Source organism: Sturnira hondurensis, unplaced genomic scaffold (assembly GCF_014824575.4).
Source record: "Sturnira hondurensis isolate 20B ecotype Veracruz unplaced genomic scaffold, ASM1482457v3 Scaffold0010128, whole genome shotgun sequence".
Taxonomy (NCBI): Eukaryota; Metazoa; Chordata; class Mammalia; order Chiroptera; family Phyllostomidae; genus Sturnira; species Sturnira hondurensis.
The window spans coordinates 40355147-40371703 of NW_028082759.1; the positions used below are offsets into that span (position 1 = coordinate 40355147).

General features: G+C 40.1%; 1 protein-coding gene across 1 annotated transcript in view; it reads right to left on the bottom strand.

Moving 5' to 3' along the window:
* The window catches only part of RAD54B (RAD54 homolog B), an 86131-nt gene that overhangs the window by 20594 nt on the left and 48980 nt on the right, over window positions 1-16557 (bottom strand). Inside the window, exons 5-8 of the mRNA XM_037058740.1 lie at window positions 16145-16426; window positions 12919-13081; window positions 9788-10013; window positions 9315-9522 (exon numbers count right to left, since the gene is read on the bottom strand). Of these exons, the coding sequence (XP_036914635.1) occupies window positions 9315-9522; window positions 9788-10013; window positions 12919-13081; window positions 16145-16426 (879 nt within the window). The remainder of the gene's footprint in view (window positions 1-9314; window positions 9523-9787; window positions 10014-12918; window positions 13082-16144; window positions 16427-16557) is intronic.

Genomic DNA, 16557 nt, shown 5'->3' on the forward strand with positions numbered 1-16557 from the left:
GTGATCTCCATTTCTGTGGCTCCACTCCTGTTTTAGCTGTGCACTTAGCTTGCTTTTGTTTTAGGTGTGGTTGTTAATAACTGTGTGTTTGCTGTCCTTTCACTGTTCATATTTTTTATCTTCTTTTTCTTAGATAAGCCCCTTTAACATTTCATAGAATAAGGGCTTGGTAATGATGAACTCCTTGAACTTGACATTATCTGAGAAGCACTTGATCTGCCCTTCCATTCTAAATGAAAGCTTTGCTGGATAGAGCAATCTTGGATGTAGGTCCTTGCCTTTCATGACCTGGAATACTTCTTTCCAGCCCCTTCTTGCCTGTAAGGTCTCTTTTGAGAAATGAGCTGACAGTCTGATGGGAACTCTTTTGTAGGTGACTGTCCCCCTATCTCTTGCTGCTTCTAGAATTCTCTCCTTCATTTTAGTCTTGACTAATGTAATTATGATGTTCTTTGGTGTGCTCTCCTTGGATCCACCTTCTGTGGGACTCTCTGAGCTTCCTGGACTTCCTGGAAGTCTATTTCCTTTGCCAAATTGGGGGAGTTCTCCTTTTTTTTAAAATATATTTTACTGATTATACCATTACAGTTGTTCTATTCCCCCCCCTTCATTCCCCTCCACCCGCACACTCCCTCCCCCACCTTTCTCCCCCCCTTAGTTTATAACCACGTGTCTCGAGTTCTTTGGATTCTATATTTCCCCCACTATTCTCCCCCTCCACCCTATCTATTTTCTACCTACCATCTATGCTATTTTCTGTGCCTTCTCCCCCCTTCTCCTCCTCCCACCCCCCCGTTTCTAACCCTCCATGTGTTCTTCATTTCTATGGTTCCACTCCTGATCTAGCTGTCCTCTTGGTTTGCTTTTGTTTTAGGTGTGGTTGTTAATAACTGTGTGTTTGCTGTCCTTTCACTGTTCATATTTTTCATCTTCTTTTTCTTATATAAGTCCCTTTAGCATTTCATATAATAAGGGCTTGGTGATGATGAACTCCTTGAACTTGACCTTATCTGAGAAGCACTTTATCTGTCCTTCCATTCTAAATGAAAGTTTTGCTGGATAAAGCAATCTTGGCTGTAGGTCTTTGGATTTCATGACTTGGAATACTTCTTTCCAGCCCCTTCTTGCCTGTAAGGTCTCTTTTGAGAAATCCGCTGACAGTCTGATGGGTACTCCTTTGTAGGTGACTGTCCCCTTATCCCTTGATGCTTCTAGGATTCTCTCCTTCATTTTGGTCTTGGCTAATGTAATTATGATGTGCCTTGGTGTGTTCCTTCTTGGGTCCAACTTCTTTGGGACTCTCTGAGCTTCCTGGATTTCCTGGAAGTCTATTTCCTTTGCCAGACTGGGGAAGTTCTCCTTTATTATTTGTTCAAATAAGTTTTCCACTCGTGGCTGTTTCTTTCCCCCTTCTGGTACCCCTATAATTCGGATGTTGGAACGTTTAAAGATGTCCTGGAGGTTCCTAAGCCTCTCCTCATTTTTTTGAATTCTCATTTCTTCATTCCTTTCTGGTGGGATGTTTTGTTCTTCCTTCTGGTCCATTCCATTGATTTGAGTCCCAGTTTCCTTTCCATCACTATTGGTTTCCTGTGCATCTCCCTTCATTTCAATTAGTTTAGCCTTCATATGTTCCTCTAATTTGTGACTATAATCTACCAGTTCTGTGAGCATCCTGATAAATAGTGTCTTGAATTGTGCTTCTGAGAGGCTGGCAATCTGTTGGTCGCTTAGAGTTATTGGCTCTGGGACTTTGAGTTCTTCTTGCGCCATCTTTTGGGCTGTTTGTGCCTGTTAAGTAGCAGGATCGGAGCCCTAGGTTTTCACCAGAGCAGGGCAACTAAGTCGCTGGGTTGAGACGTTGTATGTGGGGGCGGGGTCAAAGAGGGACAATGGCTTCCCTCTGCCGCCCGCCGCCTTGACCCCCACCAGCACCGCAGCCACCACCGTCACCAGGCCCACGCGTTTCGCTCCACTGCACGCGAGTGTGCCACCGCCGTCAGCCCTCCACCACTGGGTTCGACCCCTGGGGCTTGCGTGGTCCGTCTCACTGTGCGCGAATGTGTGACCGCGGTCAGTCTGCCCCACACCTCGACTGGCTTTGGGCTGCCCGCACGCCTAACGCCTAGGTCGGGGGATCTGTCCTGCCCGACCCAGCTCCGCTGCTGGCTCCGCCTCTCTTACCGTCCCGTTGAATGGTTCGTAGCTGTCGGACTTCCGTATAATTCCGTTTTCTGGTCTTTGGGTGTGTCCTATTTCTCCAAACCTTTGTTGTGTTCAAACTTGGTTGCGGGAGAAGGCACAGTGTTTCCACCTATGCCTCCATCTTGGCAGAAGTCCTGGGGGAGTTCTCCTTTATTATTTGTTCAAATAACTTCCACTTGTTGCTCTTCCCCTTCCCTTTCTGGTATCCCTATAGTTTGGATGTTGGAACGTTTAGACTTGATCTTAGCCAAAAGGCCAAGAAGCAATTGGATGTTGGAACATTTAAAGATGTCTGGAGGTTCCTAAGCCTCTCCTCATTTTTTTGAATTCTTGTTTTTCATTCTTTTCTGTTTGGTTGTTTCTTTCTTCCTTCTCGTCCACTCGATTGATTTGAGTGCCAGTTTTCTTCCCATCACTATTGGTTCCCTGTGCATTTTCCTTCATCTTACTTAGTGTAGCTTCATTTTTTCCATCTAATTTGCGGCCAAATTCAACCAGTTCTGTGAGCATCCGGATCACCAGTATTTTGAACTGTGCATCTGATAGGTTGGCTATCTGTTCATTGCTTAGTTGTATTTGCTCTGAAGCTTTGATCTATTCTTTTGTTTGGGTCATTTTTTTGTCTTGTTGCACCTGTTATATATAAGTGGCGGAGTCGTAGGGGTTCACCAGGGCAGCGTGACTCAGCTGCTGGGCTGTGACACTCTATGTGGGGGCGGGGTCCAAGAGGGAACATTAGTGCTCTGCTCTCTCTCGGATTTTAGGCCCTTCCACCACTGCCCCCAAGCAAACTGGGCCTTTCTGGTGTTGGTTCCCAGGTGGGTGGGTTTGTGTACATTCTAGAATACTGTGGGTCTCTACAACAAACTCTCCTGTGAGGCTGGGAGTCTCTCCCTGTGCCTCAACCCTCACATATGTTTTCAATCACTGTTTTGAGGCTTTATTTACCATCACCAGGACTCTGGGTTGTGCAGTCTATCTCGCTCCCCAGTTTCGCCAGGTTTACCTGTGTGCCAATGTGGGATTGCCAGGTCAGCCAGCTGCCTTGCATGCAGTGCCCAGCTTCACAATTGCCAAATCACTGGGTCTGCCCTCTGCCATTTACTGCGCCCAGGGTGTCTTGCCCACCCGGTGCCACCGCTTTTTGTGCCTCACCCCTCTCCGCCTGGCTGCCCAACTCTGCCCCGCCTACTAGTGTGGATGAATGTGTCTAATTTTACCTCCTTGGTTGTCCAACTTCCATACAGTTCAATTTTCTGTCAGTCCTGGTTGTTATTTTGTTTCTAAATTGTTGTTGTCCTTATTTTGGTTGTGCAAGGAGGAACTCTACCAATAACCTACACCTATACCCTCCTCTAAAACCCTGATAAAAAGCTCTAAGCCCTCTTTATACACATTCATACATACATTTGTCCTTTAGGTTCTATAGTTCCCCTTCTAGAAAGCTATATAAAAGTATATACTTATAGATATTCATCACCATATTTGTTTTCAATATTATGCATTATCATAGGAAAATATTTACATTACATGTATTTTGATATGCATGTGTGTATATGAATAAATATGTACTTTATCTCTCTATATAAAAAACAAAGAAATATGCATGTATATTCTATGTGAGGGGGCTTATTTTTAACTTTCAGTCTTTAGTAAGAATGTTGCTTCAAGTCTCAGATTTCTCTTTTTTATATGAAAGGGTATCTAACATCTTGTAATAATCATTTGCCTCTGTCACAGAGTGAATTGTGTCCCCCCACCAAAATTCACATGTTGAAGCCCCAACTCCCAATGAGGCTGTATTTGAAGACAGAACCTTTAAAAAGGTAATGAGGTTAAATGAAGTCATAAGGGTGGGGACTAATGTCCTTTTCAGAAGAGAAAGAGAAAGGCAGCAGGGACATGCACACACAGGATAGGCCAGGAGAGGACAGGGAGAGAAGGTAGCATCTACAAGCCAAGGCGAGAGGCCTCAGGAGAAACCAAACCACCTGGCACCTTGACCTTGAACTTCCAGCCTCCAGAACTGTAAAAAAATAAGTTTCTGTTGCTTAAGTCACACAGTCTGCAGAATTTTGTTATGGAAGCCTAGCATTCTAACCCCCCTCTATTAATCAAAGTGAATCCTAACTACTTTCCAATAAATATTAACTAAATTTGCTACACAGCACTAAGCAAGAAAATACCAGGAAACAAAATCCAAATGATTTTGATTTGATTCTTAGATAGTTTTTGAGCACCTATTATGCACACAACACTGCACATACTCATGTATGTCCACAATAAGAAACAAATCACCTTGGGAGTAAAATAGCTTGTCTTTATGAAAAAGAAGAATTCCTTCAGATAATTCTCAAGAGATAAAACCAACCACATGTATTTCTAAATGTAAGAGATTAGTTTGTGCTAGTTCTAACCTAAATTCATAGCTCAGGGGGCAGCAAGTGACAACCACAGGGAAACAGAAAGAAGCTAAAGATGACAACATAAGAATAATGGGGCAATGCTCTACAGCAGGGGTGTCACACTCATTCTCACCAGGGGCCACATCAGCCTCCCAGTTGCCTTCACAGGGCTGGATGGAGAGCTCCTTGCCCCTAGTTAAGGAGCAGTTACATTTACACAGTCCTAAAATGGCATTTGGCCCTTTGAAGGCATCCACGAGGCTGATGTGGCCCCCAGTGAAAATGAGTGTGACACCCCTGTTCTATACCCTCCAGTGAAACTGTCTCACCAGTCAGGACAGTCCTTTGGAATGAAGTCCCAGAATCACTTTTCTACTGTAAATATTAAATTTATTTTGGAATGCCAGTTGAATTAGAATTTGCTTATCATTGAGAATATTAATAAAATTGTCCATGTTTACTAAATAAATATCTGATTATCAAATGGGAATTATATTTTTATTCCTTACTGTCAATACTTTTCAGTAACCCCTATTTCTCACTCTTCTTTTTTATCTTTTTCTTCCCCTTCTGATGCCATTTTAACTTAATAGTTGCTACTACTCTTCCAATAAACAATATTGACCCCACATTGGGCAGTAAGAAGGAACAGTGCCTGGTTTTCTCTTCTCGCACGGCATAACTGCAACCACACAGCAACTTCGTTTCTTCAGTACGACCTTTTCTCCTTTCTTCCCTTTTGACTCAAACTGGCCTCATCCATCACTCTGATTCACCTGCCTCCTTCTCCCTTGCACGTCCACTCCCTCAGGAAAATGAGGTTCTGGTCTGCATCAAATAATCAGGAACAAAGCCTCGGGTCTGTTGACCCAGAGACAGAGTTTCAGTCAAACTAGAGATAACATCTCGGTCTCGGTTGTGTTTCAGCTCCAGGCCCAGAAAAGTGGTGAAGGCAGACTACGCAACAGCCATGGCTGACATCAGGACAGATGTGATGACTAATGACTCCCTACCCTAGCGCCAACCACCAAGACCCTGACTGCGGCCCTACCTCCCTTAGTCACCATGATTGATGGTTTTTCTCCTATAGAACCGCCCCCTGCAAGCCACTGGGAAGCCAGGCCTTCGAGTATTAACTCCTCAGTCTTCAGGGTGGGCCACTTCCTGAAAATAAGCCCTTCATTTTCTTTGCTGCAAACTACTGTTCATCTCTTATTGGGTACCGATGCACACAGGCAAACGGACCCCTTTAATCCAGTAACATAACTAAATTCAACTAAAAATTTTTTTGCCTTTGCTTATCTGGCTTTAAGGTTTCAAAATCAAAAGGTCATTGAGAAGTTTAACTGCAACTTTGGGTATCAAATACGAAGAATCCACTCAGATCCTCAAACAACCAAACATACATAAACCACTAAACTAAGTGTTCCATTTTCTTAACTCCTTTTTTTTCTTTAAAAATAGCCTTTTATAAATATACAACACTAGTTTTTCTCCTCTGGTTTCCACATGACTATCATCAGTGGCGATCATTTGTTGGTCATCTACTAAATCTCAGGGATATGAATAACTCAGGGATATGAATAACTAACTTTCCTTTTGTGACTAAATCTGTGGCTAAATCTAAATCATTTAACATTTCACAAAACTATTTTTTAAAAGCATAGTTTTAAAAGTCACTTTTGGTCATGGTTAACACAATCCTCCTACACGAAGTCAAATGACCATGAATTAAAGATGGGTCAGCCTCCCCACCCCACTCGAGGGAGAAGGGAAGGAGTTTTCCCTGCTGCTCCAGGGCACACTTCTACTCCAAACGTGTGGAAGAACAAGCTGTTGGTCACACCTCTTCCCTCTCCTCACTTTCACTTCAAATAGCACACTGATGTGCATAAAGGACACAAGGACAAAATGTCACAAGAGATTGTGATATAATAAGGACAACCATGCCCTGTCCATTCCATCCAAAAAAATTGATATATTTTTTTCCCTTTGCTTATCTGGCCTTAAGGTTTCAAGGTGAGATGATGATAGGGAAATGAAGCCTTGAGTAGAAAATGGAGGGACTGTAAATATTAGTAATGAATAGAACTCTCTTCTTTCTTCTGCTGCCAGACTGTAAATTGAAAAAGCCACACAAGACCAAGGTGAGGTGTGGAAGAACAGCTACACTGAGCTACTCAGGCCTAGTTTTAATGTAAGCCTTAAGCTATAAAGGGGTGGGTAGAAAGGGATAGTCCATCCTACCTTTCCCAATTCTGTGGACCAGAAACTTCAGCTAGCAGTAAACTATGTGCATGGCGCACATACACATATACAAATAACAGATATTTTATTAAACACCATGTGTCAGGTAGTCTTCCAAGACCTCAACATGGATTAACTTCTTTACCCTCACGATAACTCTATAAAGTAGATGGTATTATTATCCCTACTTCACAGAGAAGGAAACTGAGGCACAGAGAAGTTAACTAACTTGCCCAAAGCTGCACAGCTATAAATGGGAGATTTGGGAACCAGGCACGGGCAGTCCACCACCATCCCCTACATTCTTTGCCATGATACCATTGTTTATTCCTCAAAACCCAAAAATCAACTTCCAGCCAAGATGGAGGTATAGGTGGAAACACTGTGCCTCCTCACACAACCACATTTAAGGACAACAAAGATTTAGAAACAAAAACACAAAAAGAACAGGCAGAAAACTGAACTGTATGGAGGTCTGACAACCATCCATCCAGACCACTAAGAGGGGTGAAGTCTGTGACCAGTGGAAAGGGGTCATGGCAGGAAAAAGCGATGGTTGGAGAACCCGGTTGCGGGGAGGACACAAGCAGACCCAGTGAGGGCGCAAAGCGGCTGGCTGACCTTAGTCACGTGTTCGTGCACGGATAAACCAGGCAGAGGAGTAAGCAGTGAGACGGACCGCGCAAACCAGGGCCCCAGGGCCAGGAAATAAAGCCTAAAAGCACCGATTGGAAAAACTTGTGGGGACTGAGGTGCCAGGAGAGACTCCCAGCCTCACAGGACAGTTTGTTGGAGAGACTCACAGGGTCTTAGAACGTGCACAGGCCCACACACCCGGGAACCAGTAGCAGAAGGGCAGTATGTTTGGGGGAAGCGCGGAACAGACTGAAAACCAACAGAGAGCAGAGCAAGCACCATTGTTCTCTCTCGGACCCCACCCTCACATACAGCCTCACAACCCAGCAACATAGGTTGACACACCCTGGGGAACACCTAACACTCTGCCCCTCACTATGTAACAGGTGCATCAAGACAAAAAAAAAAAAGAGTCAAACAAAAGAACAGATCAAAGCTCCAGAAAAAATATAACCAAGTGATGAAGAGGTAGCCATCCTATCAGATGTACAGTTCAAAATACTGGTGATCAGGATGCTCACAGAACTGGTTGAATTTGGTTGCAAATTAGATTTAAAAATGAAGGCTACACTAAGTGAAATGAAACAAAATGCACAAGGAACCAATAGTGATGGGAAGGAAACTGGGACTCAAATCAAGGGAGTGGACCAGAAGGAAGAAAAAAATGATCAAACAGAAAAGAAGGAAGAAATAAGAATTCAAAAAAATGAGGAGAGGCTTAGGAACCTTCAGGACATCTTGAAAGATTCCAACATCTGAATTATAGGGGTACCAGAAGGGGAAGAGGAAGATCAACAAGTGGAAAACTTATTTGAACAAATAATAAAGGAGAACTTCCCCAGTCTGGCAAAGGAAATAGACTTCCAGGAAGTCCAGGAAGCTCAGAGAGTCCCAAAGAAGGTGGACCCAAGGAGGAACACATCAAGGCACATCATAATTACACTACCCAAGATGAAAATGAAGGAGAGAATCCTAGAAGCAGCAAGAGATAAGGGGACAGTCACTTACAAAGAATTCCCATCAGACTGTCAGCTCATTTCTCAAAAGAGACCTTACAGGCAAGAAGGGGTTGGAAAGAAGTATTCCAAGTCATGAAATCCAAAGACCTACATCCAAGATTGCTCTATCCAACAAAGCTTTCATTTAGAATGGAAGGGCAGATCAAGTGCTTCTCAGGTAAGGTCAAATTCAAGGAGTTCATCATCACCAAGCCCTTATTTTATGAAATGTTAAAGGGGCTTATCTAAGAAAAAGAAGATAAAAATATGAACAGTGAAAGGACAGCAAATGCACAGTTATTAACAACCACACCTAAAACAAAAGCAAACTAAGTGCACAGCTAGATCAGGAGTGGAACCATAGAAATGAAGAACACATGGAGGGTTAGCAACAGGGGAGTGGGAGGAGGAAAAGGGGGGAGAAGGTACAGAGAATAAGTAGCATGGACAGTAGGTAGAAAATAGACAGAGGGAGGGCAAGAATAGCGTGGAAAATGTAGAAGCTAAAGAAGTTATGACACATGGACATGAACTAAAGAGGGGGAATGTGGGTGGGAGAGGGTGTGCAGGGTGAAGGGGAATGAAGGGAGGAAGTGGGACAACTGTAATGGCATAATCAATAAAACATATTTAAAAATCTGGGGTGCAGAAAATTACATAGAGATTTGAAAATTCAATCCTACCAAACCTCAATGATCACAGGTTTATTAATGTGAACTCCATCCAACACCATGGATTCTTTGGATGCCAAACATCAGAATACAAGTCTTATATGCTCACTAGGCAACAATTCCAACACATCTTCCCAAAAGTAAATACTGACCAGTTAGAATTACTCTCTTCTCACAAGAGAGGCTAATGAGGGCTGTAGTTGTCTTAATTGCACTGTTCTTCAAACGATGCCCTTCATCGCAGATTAGAAGATCAAATTTTATACTCTTAATTTGATCCAAGGAACGAAGTAACATTTCATAACTGATGATCAGGACAGAATAAAATGGAGATTTGATGAATTCTTCTACTCTGTGGTCCTAAGAAAAAGGAAAACATTTAACAAATCATGGGAAGAATCTGTGAAATGAAATTTAAGGAGCATATTTCTCACAGCCATTAATCAAGTACTAGAATACATTAACTCAAAGCCAAATCGTATGCCACGATTCCATTTTTCTACAATGGAGGTGGAGAGTTACATGCACTTGGAAAAAAACTTGTGCCAAGAGAATGAATATTGCACTATTGATTTGAAAAACTAGATTTAGAAGATGACCAAGGTTAAACTTTTAAGTCTCTTACCTGATCTACAGTAAATATTTTGATCCTTTCACTTCCTAACCATTTTTGAAATTCTTTCCTCCAATTTTTCACCAGGCTTCCAGGTGTGACAATAAGCGTCTTCTTTATTATTGGTTTGCCTCCATAGGGTCCCTGGCACTGTAGCGTCCAGACAAGTGAAATACATTGCAATGTTTTCCCCAGACCCATTTCATCAGCAAGAATAGCTCCACATCTGCCATTCACTCTGTTAGAAAGGAATTATAATTCTTTATTCACAATAGGAAAATATTTTATGCCCCTAACACCATTAGTTATTAGTCAAGAACCATAAACTGATAATTTGTAATTGAAACAAATTCTGCCCTGTCTGGTGTAGCTCAATGGATTGAGCACGGGCCTGTGAACCACACGATCGCGGTTCAATTCCCAGTCAGGGCACATGCCTAGGTTGCAGGCCAGTTCCCAGCAAGGGACTCACGAGAGGCAACCATACATTGATATTTCTCTCCTTCTCTCTTTTCCTTCCTGTCTAAAGATAAATAAATAAAATCTTCAAAAAAAAAAAAAATTCTGCCCCCTAAACACTTTTTCTAGTTTTTCATTCGGCTGATGTACAACATATCTCTTTTGCATCTTTGATAATTATATTCATTATATATTTATTATGTACACAAAATTACTAAAACAAATCTAGAGAGTTGAATCTAAATCATGTTACTATTACATGTATATATTTAGAGAGACTAGAGTATCAGTTTCATATCTACAGTTGAATATTTTAACTGTACTTTTCATAATTAACAGTTTAGCAATTTTTATCAGTTTTGATATTATGTATCAAAACAATTAAAATATATTGTAACCTCAACCAGCAAGAGCTATCAAGCTATATTTATGATTCCCTGATAGTAAACAAAAACCTCAAGCAAATATTTCTCCCAGTACTACAGAAATATTAAATGCTAAATAGTTAATCTAATATACATAACTTGGTAAGAATGTTATCCTACAGATCTACTAAGTTAATACAATTTAAAATTACATATTATAAGAAATATTATAAGTGGTATTTCATACCACTTTATAGTTTTTAAAGCCCTTTGACATGTATATTTAAAAAGTTACAAAGTCTAAGGGAATTAAGGATATTATCAAAAACAAGTATAGTTTGTTAATCATTCTAGTCCTATTGCTAGATAAATCAAAAAGCAATTTTGGATCTGCTTTCCATTTCAAAGAACTGAAATAAAATTATACACTGTAATTTAGCCCCTGAACTGTAGCCCCTATTATCATTCGTGATCAATAATTTGCCAAGGCAACACCAAATGCCAGTTGAGTGACAGAGAGAAAATAGTGATCCATCCTTTCATGGTGAAAGGAAGACAGCAAGGAAGGCTTCACTGGGAAGACCCACCTTGAGCAGAGTTCTAAAAGGTGAATAGCTCACTACACAAACTGAGTGGTTCAGTGTAGCTGGAACTTGAACTAAACTCCCAGCACGAAAACACAAGGCTAAGAACCAGGCAAGACAGGCAGAAGGCAGAGGACAAGGATGCTTGTCCTTGAAAGCTCTGACTGTATCTGGCAGGTCAGTCTCCCAAACACCGGTCTTCGATGACTACTATCACAACTTTTGCCGTATGTTTTTATTTACTATTTTTCTTCAAATCAGCACTTTTAATTTAGATTTATTTGAAAACTTTCTAGGCTTAATTTGTCTGTGAAAGCAGGAGTTAAATATGCTTTTTTCCCTAATAATACATTGGCTAAAATATGCTACTATTAAAATTAAAAAGCAAGGCTTGCTCACGTACACCTAAAATGACTCCACACACCACCAGGGTGGTGCCTTATCACACAACAGCAAACAGTGCTCTCACTTCTGAGAGTCTGAATGATCTTAAGCAAGGGAATGCCATGTTCAGAACTGTTTTCAGAAACATCAAGCTGGTGGAGATAAGCAGAATGGATTTAAGGAACATGAGAAGCAGATACACAAATTAAGAGTCACTACAATAATCCAGATAAAATATAATTTTATCACATCAGTTACCACAGATGCTGCAGTGGGGTGCCAGGAAAGATTAAGAATCAAATCATATTTAGAAAGTCAAAATAATTAAAAGTTTGGGATTGATTAGATTTAGAAGGTGAAAGAGAAGAAATCAAAGATGATTCCCAGGCCAACTGAGATAAGATCTCCAAAGAGAAGAAGAGCAAATCTGCAAGAGAACGAGTCTAAACAATTTCCTGGAGACAGCATTCCCTTAACTTTTCAGCATTTGAGAGGTTCTCCAGAGTGTGAGGGAATTGACATTCCCAACTCCCTATTAAGTGACCAATTTAAAAATCAAGGGCCTACATTAAAAACAAAACAGCCTCGTCTGGGTGGCTCAGTTGCTCGGAGTGTCCTCCTGTGCATCAAAAGGTTGCAGGTTCCATCCCCAGTCAGGGCACATGCCTAGGATGCAGGTTTGATCCCCAGTCTGGTAGGATCCCCATGTGGTAGGCAACCCAATTACATTTCTCTGTCTGTCTCTCTCTCAAACCAATAAACATATCCTCGTGGGAGGATTTAAAAGAAAAAGAAAAAAGAACTGGAAAGAAATATAGCAAGATGTTAGCGGGGACATTTGATTCTTATTCCTCTTTTTTTTTTATGTGGAGGGGTGGCCTTCTATCATATCTTTAAGAGGGAATACTAGAATTCTTAAACAGAAACTCGATTTAAAAGGAGAGAGATCCTTTTGTTTTTAAGTAGAGGTGAAATAAGAAGAAAACCTTTTTCTAAAATTCTCACAAAAAGAATTAAGTACACACCACTTTGTACGCATACCCCGTGATCATACTAGTAGTGAGCTCTTACTGCACCACATTACGGTCAACTGCATTTGTTTGTTTCTTCAAATAAAGAGTGAGGACTACGGTCCAGACCCCTGTATGCCCGGCTCCTAGCAACAAGGCTAGCACACACATGAAGGACCACTTTTGGAACAAAGGAACACATTAAGCACCACTCACCATTCCAACTAAATTTAAGATGGACCCTCTGAGAATCACTATAATCAGGCTTTCCCTAGAAAACCATGATATTACAGGCTAAATAAAAACTCAGATTAGACTCAACAAATGATTTCTTTTCCTACCTCATTCCCATCACACATTCATAAAGGAACACGATCCCCTCTTTCTGATGTGGCCGAAGATGATACACAAGGTGAGGGTCTGTCACAACATCCACGACAGGGACACGGCTCTTATTGAACATCCACTGATGGTCACTGCCTGGCCGTGGCATAACGAGGGAGTCTTAAGAAAAAGATCGAACAACAAGAAAATAATTTAAATTAAAAAAAGAAAACTGTAATTATAAATGAATTGCAATTTCCCTTTGTTAACAACTACATTCTCTTGCTTTAATTACTCATAAGATAGAACTGTTTGCGATCATTTTTGGTGGAAAAAAAAACTCACAAAGCTTCAAATTTAGTAATACTAATGCTAAGCAGGAGTACAAAATTTAAAAATAAAATCTCATGTATTATTGATGTAAGATTTCCTGCAAAGAATTACAGTTTCCCAAACTTCATATACTCAGAGTGCTCTCAAACCACTGAAATTCACTATTCTCTACGAAGAAATTCACTAAGCCATGACATTTAATTCACTAAGCCAGTACTCAAAGCAAAGAGAACTATTTCCAACAAAAAGCCTAAGTTGGAATTTTGCCAAGATACGCTTGCTAATGCTCACAGCTCCTTACTCTGAAAAGGCTCCCTAAATTTAACACAAAGGCTCCCTTTATGTTCAGCACTGTACACACTAACAATGACCACTGCTACTAATCGGAAGAACTGAGAATTTTCCCTTGACTTCACCACCATCATGTGCTTCAAGTTAATTACTATATTCATGAATGTCAATCTTATGAATCTTTGCAAAGCAGCATGAAGTAATCATAGAATAATAATGTAATTCTTTAGAAATATGCTAATACAATTTAAAAGATTTATTAAAATACCACCAAAAAATACAAAATCAAATATAACTAGATAGCAAGTCTCAACGGATAAATCTGATGTTACATAATAAATTCATCAAAGTTATTTAATATGTTTATATGTCTATACCCTCGTTAAAAAAGAGAAATAGATTTTTAGAAAGAGACAAATGGAAAGAAAAAGAGAGAAAGACAAGAGATGAGGGGGGAAGATAAAATACAAGTTCCTGTAGATTAAATAAATATCCATCAATGAGGAAATAGATGATCGCAGGAATGAAAGTTCAGTTGCATTTACCATTAACAGTTACCCAGAGAAAAGTTTTCTGTAGATCTTCCGAGGCTTCTGAGCAAGTAAAAAGAATTCTCATTTTTGAGGTTCATTCCCGGCAGGTAGGGGATTAGGAAGAGAAAATGGAAAACTCAGCCCCTGGCTTTCCTCTATATCCAAGCAGCAAAGCAAGAGTGTATTCTTTGTGGATTTCCAACCCCCCCCCCAAAACGGCCCCATTTATTCTATCTTTTAACAAGGACAAAGGGGAAAAAGAAGAAGCTAAAGAGCTATACTGCTCAAGCCACAGGGACTGTGTGTAGTCACCTAACAAAGGGCCCACCTTCAAGATAAACCCACCATGACGATGGGACACCGGTCTGATATTTAAGATGCCCTCTACCTTCTCAGCGAGGCACCACTTAGTGCTAACAAAGTCTCTCATGCTTTAGTTTTACGTGTACAACCTATTTCTACCCTTGGCGAGATAAAATAAATGAGATTGATCAATTATATATCATTTACACATACATGTACACATATATATAAATTATTACAACAAAATTTTTCATTCGCTCAGTCAACAAATATTTATTGTATACAGTATATATCAGGCACGCTAAGTCTCTAAGGCACAATAGCTACCAGAACCTACATTTTACACAGGAGTAGGAACACATTAGTGAGGAAAATAACTACCCTAAGAGGTCAAAGAACCAGTTAGTTCAGTAGCAAAACCAGGACTCTAGCTCACGACTCTAAATAAGCATTCCTGTTCGTTCCCCACCGCCCTCTATTATGTAACAGGAAAATAAAGGACAGAAGGAAGCTTGTTAAAAGAGCAGATGTGACAAAATATTTAGATAAAGAAAAAAGCCAGAAGCATAAACTTCCACTGTCTATTTTTCCACTCAGTCTCAGTAAGTTTGTATAAAGGTGGGGATTTTTAAATTGGGGTTTTTATCCCAACTACACCAACAATTACTTGGATTTAGACAAGTTAGTTCATCTTTCTGGGCCTCAGCTTCTGAAGTGATTGATCTAAGTGATCTCAAAGGCCCCCTTATTTCAAAAATTCTGTTTCCATAATACTTGCAAAAAGGGAAAATAATTGTTACTTTATACACTTTCATTTTACTACTATTATGACAAAAGCCTACTCTATCCCCCAACTATTCCACTAAGTATATTCAAATTTACCTGTCTGTCTCCTCCCCACATGAGAAGCTCTAATGAGCTTTACCTCTGGGCCCATTACAAAAAGATACTCAGGAAACACTTGTTGAGTGAACAACGAAATTTTATAAATAAATAAACAGAAAAAAGAGTTTTAAAACACAGGCTGTTTCATTTTTAGTGTGATTTTTAGTTGAATTCATTAATATGAAAATTAACTGATTAAACTAAATTCTCACTAGTAAAATGTGAATTCTTTACATGACATCTTATTATTTAATATTTTAATATAACACATGTAATCAAGACACAGTCTTCAAAATGGAAGTATAAAAATCATAATCCTGACTCATGAATTTACTAATTTTCCCCTTACTAAATGTCAGATTTTGTCCAAAATCATACACATGTACTTCATGTATATACATCTATAATTTGCATATTTTCCTTCAATGCATGTACAGAATTTTGATTATTATTTCCTGAAATTATGAATTTACTTATAAAATTATTCTCAAACTATATATTGTTATTCACCATCAGCATTACCCCTTAATGAAACCATAGATCTGATGAATAATACATACTTTCACCTGAAAACATTATTCTAAGACTTTATTTATGTATTGTATTTTTAGAGAGAGGTGAGGGGAGGGAGAGAAATTCCATGTGCAAGAGAAGCATGGATTGGTTGCCTCTCACACGCCCCCAGCCAGGGACCTGGTCGGCAAATCAGGCCCGTGCCCTGACCCAGAATCGAACAAGCAGCCCAACCTTTTGGTTTACAGATCAACACCCAACCCACTGAGCCACAACAGTCAGGACTCACCTGAGAACTTCCTAAGAAAATTTCAACTTTAAAATCACATACCAAAAATCTTTTCACAGGAAAAACAGAATATTCAAACTATTTTTTAAATCTTACTTGGGGCATGTGGGTCATGGCGTGGTTTGCAATTTTGGAAACTGTTCTGCCTATTCTCCTTTGAACCTGGTTTATAGACGCCTTTTAAAGGGTTAGAAAAACTCTTCTTGGCAGCTTGAGAAGAACTTGATATAGCAGGACTTCCCCCTCCAAGCTGAAAACACCTGCCACTGCTGAACTCGTCTGGGGGGATCACACCCGTGACTTCTATTTCTTTTCCACCAATCATCATTGCATGGCCCTCTTCAATCTTTTCAAGCTCTTTGAATTTATATCCAGTGCCTTTAAATTGAGAATAAAAAAAGTTAATTTAACTTACTGACACTCTAAGATGGCAATCAATGATACCAGAGTAACCCTCTCATAACTGTACAGAATGGAAACTGCTTTGAATCCAAACAGCCTTGTACAAC